Here is a 10,183-nt window from a genome sequence, read left to right as displayed (position 1 = left end):
TGAAGGCCTTGTACCACTCGCAGGCTTGTCATTGTCTTCAAAATAATCGATCTGCAATTGGAACTTTTCGTACGCTTTTGCCATTTTATTCATCGATGTTGGAAATTTCAAGCGTAAATTTTCTTTATACAAGGTTTGTTCCAAAGTAAACAGGACTTTTTGAATCTAGCGTCCCCTGGTGGCGCCATCTAAATGTCGATTAATGTGTTAGAATCTGCTGTATTTATCGATTGTTCAGTAAGAATTGCTTGACATAGCGTTTTAATTATCAGTATGTTTGTGTTATCGGTGCGAAAATTAGCTTCGAACAAAGGGCCAACATTCAATTTGGTTTTAAAATTGGTAAAACTTTTACCGAAACGTTTCAATTGATGAAACAAGTTTATGACGATGATTGCCAATCCCGTAGCAGAGTGCACGAGTGGTTTCAACGTTTTCCGAACATTTGGACTTACGAAAGGTGTGTGCACGGTTTGCTCCGCACAAATTGATTGACGACCAAAAATTTCTCAAAATCCAACATTTGAAGGTCGATTATTTCACCAAAAATCACATTTTAACAATTCAAAAGGCTCGCAGTGTCATACTAGCGGCCATACCGGCCAACGAGCTAAAACACTCGTTCGACTTGCTTTTGGACCGTGTAAAAAGCTGCATTGAAGCAGAAGGAGACTATTTTGAATAAAATAAATTTACTTTTCCGAAAAAACAGTTATTCTGTTTTTTTTTGTTTTTGTAAGTCCTGTTTAATTTGGAACGCACCTTGTAATATGTTCAAATGCCAATAAGACAAAGAACCTTTTGAAGCAATGAAAACATTGCTGCGTTCAGACAAGTGTTGATGGAGACCGCAATTTATCGATTCCAAGACTTTCTCAGGAATTGGTACTGTCTCAAACCACAGCCTGGAGCATTTTTAAAAGTATTTGAACTTGCATCCGTAAAAAATTCTTTAAGTCATTGGTGTTTAGCAGTATACCGGACTCTCTTCGAGCTTTTGAAGTCAATATCAATATCTTGATTTAGTGGTAAAGTACTTAAAACTGGGCTTATAGAATTCGTACCTGCAAAAGAAGGCGTACAGGTTATTTGAATGATGTACTTCACACCAAATAAAAAACATTTGAATTTCCTTATTGAGTTTTTTGTTCAGAAATTTTGTCACTCTTATTGATAAACCCGTTATGAAAACGCAGACGGTTATGCAATGGTTTTACTAGAAAGCCAGAAGTTAGAAAATTTAAAGTGAGATTATTCTGTTTTAAATTTAGTGCCACCCTAGTGCAATTAGTGCCATGTTTTTGCAATTAAGTCAAAATTGTGTGCTAAAAATAAAACTCTGATACATATACCTAAGCACATATTTGACCTACAATAGATTATTTTCTAAATAAATAATTCGATTTTTTCTTCAGTTTGCGGCTATCAATAAACACAGCTGAAGTTTACCGTTAATCCAGTAAAATTACCATATCAAATATAATAATAAATTTCTAATTTAATTTATATTCGATGTACATAAATTATAGACAAGCAAACTGAATATGAAGAGAAGTCCATTAAATCATTTTCTTTCAACAACATTCCATAATACCATTAATGCCTCAAGACGAGAGCTTAGGTCCTTCAAAAGTTTGCTTACTCAATTTCAAAAGTTATTGGTCTATTTTCAGACTTTTATTGTAGGCATATCTTGACAACAATTCCAATTAACGGGGAACTTTTTAGGTCTGTGTCGGGAAACCGGTTTGAGCGAGTTAGAGTTAGGGATGAGAAATAAGTGGAGAAAAATTTCCGAGTAATGATCAGCAGCAATAATGTAGCTTATTTCAAATGGATAAAATTCGTTTTTTAATATCTTCCAGAGACTTATGATTTATATCCCGTCGCACTACAAAAATATGTATATATGATAAAAATATATAAATTCGCTCCAAATCTTATTCTTCATTATTGCATAATGACTTATAGAGTTTGGTTTTTGTTCGTCGAGAAAGGACTTTGCTTCTCAATTGCCTACTCAGTTCGAAGTAGCACCTGTCGGCAAGAGTTATCCTGCGTTGAATTTCCAGGCTGACATTGTTGGTGGTGTTTACGCTGGTTCCAAGATAGACGAAATTATCTACAACTTCAAAGTTATGACTATCAACAGTGACGTAAGAGCCAAGTCGCGAGTGCGACGATTGTTTGTTTGATGAAATGAAATATTTCGTCTTGCCTTCTTTCACTGCCAGACCCATTTGCTTTCTTGTCCAGCCTGGAGAAAGCAGAACTAATGGCGCTGATGTTGAGGCCAATGAAATACGCCAGCAGTTGTAAACTCTTACTATATAAAAGATTGTACCTTCTCGATTCAGATCTGCAGCTCGAATTATTTTTTCTAGTAGCAGATTGAAGAAGTCGGACGATAAAAAGTCGACTTGTATGAAACCTCATTTGGTATCGAACGGCTCGGAGAGGTCCCTCCCGATCCTGACGTTGCTTTTGGGGTTGCTCAACGTCAGTTTACACAACCGTATTAGTTTTGCCAGAATACCAAATTAAGACATCGCGACATAAAGGCAGCTCCTTTTCGTGCTGTCAAAACCAGCTTTAAAATAAACGATGAGGTGGTGTGTATCAATCCTATTTTCACGGGTCTTTTCCAAGATTTGTCGCATGGTGATTATCTGGTCAGTTGCAGATTTTCCAGGCCTGAAACCACACTGATGAGTTTGATAGAACCTTATATGCCATGTTGAGGAGGCTTGTTCTTCAAACGAATAATTCCTCTTCGAAGTTCCTCATGGTCGGGCAATGGAACGTCCGCTCCATCGTCATCGTTTGAAGAACCGTGTTCCCTATCTTTTCGTTTGCTTTCACTGCCATTCAGTGGGTCAGGAAGTGTTTTCCAGCGGAAGGGTAGGCAGTCTGTTTTACCTCCACCGCACCACCGCGAGACCGCACCCCTCGTCGTAGCTGTTCTTTTGCCTTTTCCGGAACATCGATGGTTTCATTTGCAGCTGTATGTAAGGAGCATGAAATGTCGTCCCACAGTTCCCTTATGCCGAGTAGCTAGTGAGTGCTCTCAGAGTGCATGAATGCAAGTTGAATAGAAAATCTTTCGGCTGTCTGTTGGGATTGAACCTTCCTTGTGTTTGTGAACGTGCGTTTTTTTTGCTACACATTTTTGCTACACAGAGTGGGGGCGTATCTTCAATGCTTCAAGTTAGAGGTTCGAGTCAATGCTAGAATCTCGGAGCGTCCACACGTCTAAGAGACGTGTCTTTCGCAAATACGTCGCCAAAATATGATACAAACTGTCTCTGTCTGTCATTTTTTATCAACGTTTTATATCAAAATATTAAAGTTTTCTTATATTTTTAAAAAGGCTTATGGATTTTTGACAGTCCTGGATAATGTCAGTTGCACTACTCACACAGCTCATCGTTTGTTCGAATACAAAATCGTCACCAACTCATAAAGGGACAAAAATCTTGCGAAAAACTTTTCTTTGGACCAGCCGAAGCGCCAATTCGTCCTTCAAGACAACAGAAGCTACTTATAGTGATTTAGAGAGTGTTAAATTTGTCTGCTGCCCGTAATAGTATTGGTTGCATTTACGGGGGTTGCTATATATATTTCTGGCCTAATAATGAAAATAGGAATATTTATCAACGAAAATGGTTTTATTGTTTTTCAAAATATTCTCCATCAAGATTTATACACTTTTGCATGCGCTCAAACTAATTTTCGAAGCACTTTTTCCACTCCGATTGAGACACCTCCAAAACATGGTTTTTGAATGCTTCAACAGCATCTTCTGGCGACGAAAATCGTTGACCACGCATTATTTTCTTGATGTGTGGGAATAAAAAGAAGTCATTGGGTGCCAAGTTAGGGCTGTGCGGCGGATGACCCATCAATTCGACGTTTTGGCCGATCAAAAAGGCACTGGTTTGAGCCGATGTGTGAGAGCTCGCATTGTCATGGTGCACAATGATTCGTCTTCTCTTGTTCGTTTTTCGAATTTCTCCGAAGACTTCAGGCAAACAAATGGTGGTGTACTCAAGCGGAACAGTCGCCACATGATCAGTTTTGCAGAAGAAACAGGCGACCATTTGCTTCGAAGTGCTTTTTCCACGAACAACTTTCGTTGGATTTGGCTCGTCTTGGAAGACCCACACGGTCGATTGCTGTTTTCCTCACCTGTGACGATCTTAAAAACGTCTTTTGAAGCACTGCGATCGTATTTTTTCAGCTATTCTTTACACCAATCCACAGGAGCCTTTTTTTGAGCGATTGTCAAATTGTGCGGGATCCAACGAGAACAAACCTTTTTTACGGCCAGGTGTTCATGCAATATCGAATGTATGCTGGTGCGAGAAATGCATAGGCATTCCTCTATCTGAAGGTATGTTACATGACGGTCTTGCATTATCAGTTCACGTACGGCATCGATGTTTTCTGGCACAACGGCTGTTTTTGGACGACCTTCACGGAATTCGTCTTTGAGCGAGCGTCGGCCACGATTGAATTCGTTGTACCAGTTTTTCACAGTGCTATAGGATGGTGCTTCATAGCCATACAAAGATTTTAGTTCATCGATTCACTCTTGTCGTGATAATCCACGTCGAAACTTTTGAAAGATGATCGCACGAAAATGTTCACGAGTTAATTCCATTTTTTGGCCGAGATGAATTTTTTAATTCTCTGTAAATAAAACAATTCACGATTAAATGACAAAACGTTCTGAGTGATGTTATGCTAAAAAAGTCAAACTTTCCAATGGAAATGTCAGATTGCATCTGGCAACACTTAGCGTTGCCCAGTCCAGAAATATATATAGCATCCCTCGTATTGAGGTCGGTTCAAGCTTTGTTAGTCCCTTAAGAAAACATATAAAGTAAAGTGTCTGATCGTGTAATTTTTGGCGAGCACCAACACAATCTTTTTATCTCCTTACTGTAATTTTTCTCATAGCCTCAACGTTGGCTCCTCTGGGCCCTTGAATTCAAGACCGAGTGTCAAATACTTTCGGGATATCAAATATCAATTTTCAGACTCTACCCTCAGCTTCAAATATAATAATATAGGAGCACTAGAAGCAATTACAAAGCACGAATTATTAACAAGCAATCAGCGCTGACCAATTTACTGAGCAGTTGAAAGTCGTTAAGCAATTATAAAAACCACAAAAACTGCTTAGCAAGGACAAAGCAAAACAAATACGCCCCAACACAACACACATTGCCGCCCCTTTTGCGCGCAACAGAGTTGCAATTAAAATATTGCAAATTAAATCAATGCAACAAAAAACCGCAAACTTTTCCTGCAACATGCCACACAACACACACACTGTGACAAAACAAAAGCGCACATTCCAGCTTTGAGGGCAAACAATAGATTTTCCATATAAAAGGAATTGCAAGCACTGCAAAATATTTAAAATTTTCGCCTTTGTCGTTGCCCAATTGTTTGGCTGGCAAGAGGAAAATTAAAACTTTTAAATGCAATTTTAAAAAGTGCTTAGTGAAGTGAATTCATCAACAGTCAAAGACATTTTTCAGCATTTTGTTGCAAAAAATTGCAAAGCAATTTGCAGGCTTTTAAGAGACTAAACGAAAAAACAAAATAAATAAAATATAATAAATCGAGATTTTCGAAGAATTCGCAATGTCCTTTCGTGCTTACGATCTGAAAACGTTCTTTGAATATCCAGCACTCGCATTCAAGTTGGCTTGTTTCGAGCCATTCATGTGTAGTGGCAGCCAGCTTGGCCTTCGGCACAGATCTTGGTATCGCGTACAGCAAGTGCTATACATATGCGGCTCAATCACGTTGGTTGTGAACGTTTCCGCACTTGTCGCTGGTGTGTTTGTGCCACGTGCAACGCCGGAGGCAGAGTTGTATTCGAGCAGCGATTCACAGGTATTTGAGGTGCTTGCTGTAATTTCATACTTTTGTTGTGGCATTTACAAGATGTGGACCCTCTTTTGGCGGCGCCATGATATTCTCAGAGTACTGGAAGAGCTCAAGGACCTATTTCCGAGTGTAGCTAAACAGAGGAGGATTGCAGAATTGAATGAGTCTGAGAAGGGTCAGATTGGTTGTAAGTCATTATGTTGTCTATGTTTTTAATCGAACGAGGCTGAAATGCTCCCACAAATACTGACACCCATTACGAGTACTTCATCTTCACTTTTATTGGCACCGTAAGCGTTTTTTGCTTTTCGCTAGAGTGTTCATGTTAGTCAAAACTATTGTACGGCTCCATAAAAGTCTTAAAACTTCTGACAAAGCCATATAGGTTATCTTCTTAAGAGTTAGTCCATTGCCAAGCACTACTTTGACGCATCCACACTTTGGCCGGAACATGTGTGCGTATCAGTAGGAAAATGAAGAGTTTTGCTTTTAAACATACAATTCCAGACTTCTTTTAATAATCGTAACCGTAGTTTCTCCCTCCACACGAACCGGCTATTTCTTCGAAAGACGGCAACCAGCAGGTACAAAGGACAACAGTCGAGCTTATGCAAAATTTTGGGACCATGCAGGCAAATAACGGACCTTAGAATATTTGCCGTGGTTACTCTTCAAAAGCGTTACACCAAATCCCTCTCTCCTTGAGTTCCGGAACACCCACATTCTCAAAAGTCGTCAGTGAAAATACACTACAAACTCAGAATAGGGTTCCCATTACATTCAAGCCTCTACTTCATTTCCTTCATTCCTTATTGAACCTTCATATAATTTGCACCAGCGTCTGTTTTATAAGAACTGTGAGATTTTTTATTAAAACTAAATTTTTTTCAATATAATTGTATTGTTGAAGCCGTTGGCATCTATCGACTTCGCTATTATGAAGAAAAGTCACGCGCTAGCATGAGACGTCTCACACGTTTCATAATAAACTGTTACATCTATTATAATTCCGTACCGATTCTGCAGCTGTGCTATGCGATTGTGACGCATCAGGAGAAGATTATGTACAGAGCTCAAGCGAATACCTGGTATCCGTGGCACAATCACAATGATCACTCTTCGTTCATCGGCTTCATGGCCGCATTTCTGACCCAGGCGATTGCGGAGTATGTCTGCATTGTTTTCATAGTGTGCAGTGAAAATCTTTTCTGCTTTTTCACCACGCAAATGCTAATGCACTTCAATTATCTGTCCAGTGCCTTGAGTGCGTTGGACGCCAGTGCGCCGGATGCGCTTCTACAATTGAAAGCCCTCATCAGCTATCACAATCAATTGTTGCGGTAAGTCATTAGGTGTGTTTCCATACAATATGGTCCAATTCACCAAACTTATTTTGCAGTCTCGTTGTGCGCATTAATTCCATATTCAATTTGACTTTCACCTTGGACTTAATAATCACCACCTTTGCGATTTCTTTAATGGGCTTGACTATGGTGTTGGTAAACCTCACTAGTGCGGTGATGTTTTCGGCAGGCTTCTCTTTCTTCCTGATTCTCGGTTATCTATTTTGTAAGAACGGCGATGAACTCATAAGAGAGGTAAGTATAGAGGGTCCGAAAAATAATAGAACTGATTTTATTCCACCGTGACTGTACTTCGGAGCGTGCGCGTTTTTGAAGAATTGGTTTTATAAATTTTTTTAAATCCACGCAGTCCTATTACTTTCCGTACAAATCTTGTAATATGGAATAAATTTGATTTGGCAGATGAACCTCGACAATATTTCTTGTAAGTTCATGGGAGGTAACTTTCACAACTTTACCTTTATGCCAAATATTTGAAGAAAGAAGTTCTTTTAGTTCTGTTACCCTTCCTTTGTCAAACGTGATACTAACAAAACAGCTTTTTTGAAATAATTCGACCAAATTTACTATTTTTCAGACCATGATGATAAGTCCAGCAATTTTTTATAGCAATTGGTATGAGGGTTCCTACGAGTATCGTCGCCTGATTATATTCTTCATAATGCGCACAAAAGTCCCATGCGAATTTCAAGCCTACGGGTATACTTCACTTTCAATGGAAACTTATATGAGGGTAAGGCGTATGCGGTGTAAATATTTGAACAAAAAAAGATTATTATAAATATTATTTACAGATCTTGAAGCTCTCTTATCAGCTCTTTACATCTTTTCGAGCCATTGAGTAGTGAAACATTGAACAGAAATTATTTCAACAACACAGTAGAGGCACGCTGTTTTGTACTAGAGGGAAGAGAGATCTCTGCTTGCATTTCACAATCGCTACTAGAGTTTAAATACAATTGTTATTATATTATAAAGAAGCATCTCAGCTACTTACGTCAGCAAATAAATTAGTTGATTATTGTTATTGAAGAATTTATTAAAGGAATAAAAACTTAATTAATGGATATTCCCTATTCTTAGCGTTGTACTTGCTGCTTTAAAGAGATCATTATTTTTGAAAATAAGAACTTAACTAAAGACAACCGCTAAAAATGTTGGGGAACTTCTAATAAAGAACTCAAACCTTATATATTTGAATAAGCTTCATGGCAAGCTTCACCTCGTTCACATTAAAATTAACCGAGACCCAAAAGGAAGGTTATCTGGATCAACTTGGAGCTCTAGAAGAAGAAGAAGTAGAATATACTCATGAATAACCTGTTATTTCTTTTTGTTATGATATATACAGACTTTGTCTTTGTTTTTACCTAAATAATTCAAAGCAGAATTATAAAGACGAACATTAATAAGATAAAGCATTGGTAGGAAATTGTAAAGTACTCACATCTTATTTGTACGAAAGGGTATGATTCTGAGATACCTTCGGCCACACAAATTCTCCAGACAACTCACAAAATAACCAAGCTCACACAGATGATTCACATACACACATTCGGCACCAAGGATAATGGGACTAGTTCATCACATATGTTCTTGCAATTAGTGAAAGACGTGAGTTGAATTGGTTTTTATCAATATAATAATCTTTATCGAAAATATTAATATTAGCGCGTTAAATATTAGGTTGAGTACCAACACCAAAAAAACTTTAAAAGATACTTCCATAATATGTTGAGAAATGAATTCAAAAGTGACAGTTGTTTCTTCTCATTTTGTAGAATGTTCAGGAGTATACAAGGTTTTTCATTCTCCCATAAATAGATACAGGGTTTGTCCGGAAAGTAATAGAACCTACTCCAATCGTTACAATTCTTTAAAATCTCTCTGTCGTCAAAATGCTTGCTTTTCATCGGCCAGGCAAGGAAACAAACAAAGTCCTGGGACCACATCTGGGATGTAGTGCGGCTGCGAAAGTGTTGGGATGCCGGCCTTCGTTAGGTCCCTGTTCACAAGAAAGGCAGTACGAGTCGGGGCGTTGTTGTGGTGCAACTTGCAGTCGGCTGTGATGTCTTGTCGGACCCGATTGATCCTTCGTTTGAGTCTCTTGAAGATTTCCACGTAAAACTTAGCGAAGGAAGAAATAATTCATGGTGGACGATGCTAAGCATCGTTTTCAATTTGGATTTGCTCATTCATCGGCGACTTCTTCCCGGCCCACCAAAAAAGCCTAGTGCCACCGAAACACACCACTTTTTGCTAAAAAAAAACATCTGTGTGAGCCTTCTTGATCATAATAAACGCCTCTGGCGTAGATTTACGGAATTTCACACAGAATTTAATCGCGTACCTCTGCTGTAATGAACGCTGCATTTTCGGCTTGCACCACAGAAATACGTCACACGAAAATGTTTGTCCTGACTCTCCTGGTGCTCGGACACAACTGACCAATATAAAATTGCCTGAATATTAATATAAAATTACTTTCCAAATTTCTTCGATATCAGTAGATTAAGTCCTGAGATGTGGGCAGTGTCACAGCCATCCTCTTATTTTGACCTCGGTTCTTATAAAGGCCTCTTGTATTATGACGGATTTAAAATTGAAAGTCTCTGGCGTTATTAGTTATTGATTTATCGCGCTTTTAGTACTTTTTAAGAGTTTACGGCTTGATCCGAGTAATAGTTTCGGAGATACAGCATTGAGAATTTGTGCGCTCGAGGCTAGCTAGGCTAAGTGTGCCGTTTTTAAATGCATTTTTCCAAGACTTCTCGAGAATTACTGATTTTCATGAAATCTTAAATACTTGGACGAATCCAATTTTCAGTTTTTTTCCTTCGTCCAAGTTCTAAGTTAAGGTTTTAACTAAAACACCTATTCTTTCATTTTAGATGATCCTGTAAGGAGTTATCCTG

General features: G+C 38.5%; 1 protein-coding gene across 1 annotated transcript; it reads left to right on the top strand.

The window, feature by feature from the left end:
* The first annotated feature begins 5,421 nt into the window (after window positions 1-5,421).
* On the top strand, window positions 5,422-8,303 carry LOC109579891 (putative odorant receptor 69a). Its single transcript, XM_049458528.1, has 5 exons — window positions 5,422-6,091; window positions 6,815-7,244; window positions 7,304-7,502; window positions 7,846-8,001; window positions 8,063-8,303. Exons 1-5 carry the CDS (start codon window positions 5,656-5,658, stop codon window positions 8,111-8,113), a joined length of 1,272 nt encoding a protein of 423 aa, XP_049314485.1. The 5' UTR covers window positions 5,422-5,655; the 3' UTR covers window positions 8,114-8,303.
* Window positions 8,304-10,183: the final 1,880 nt, after the last annotated feature.

Source organism: Bactrocera dorsalis, chromosome 5, assembly GCF_023373825.1.
Source record: "Bactrocera dorsalis isolate Fly_Bdor chromosome 5, ASM2337382v1, whole genome shotgun sequence".
Lineage (NCBI taxonomy): Eukaryota > Metazoa > Arthropoda > Insecta > Diptera > Tephritidae > Bactrocera > Bactrocera dorsalis.
The sequence above is the reverse complement of the archived record's forward strand: the minus strand, read 5'-3'. Positions and strand labels throughout refer to the sequence as shown.

Coding starts and splice junctions, on each gene's coding strand:
- LOC109579891 (XM_049458528.1), top strand. CDS start 5,656: ATGTCCTTTCGTGCTTACGATCTGAAAACGTTCTTTGAATATCCAGCA. Junction 6,092..6,814: donor TGAGAAGGGTCAGATTGGTT/GTAAGTCATTAT, acceptor GTATTGTTGAAG/CCGTTGGCATCTATCGACTT. Junction 8,002..8,062: donor CAATGGAAACTTATATGAGG/GTAAGGCGTATG, acceptor TATTATTTACAG/ATCTTGAAGCTCTCTTATCA.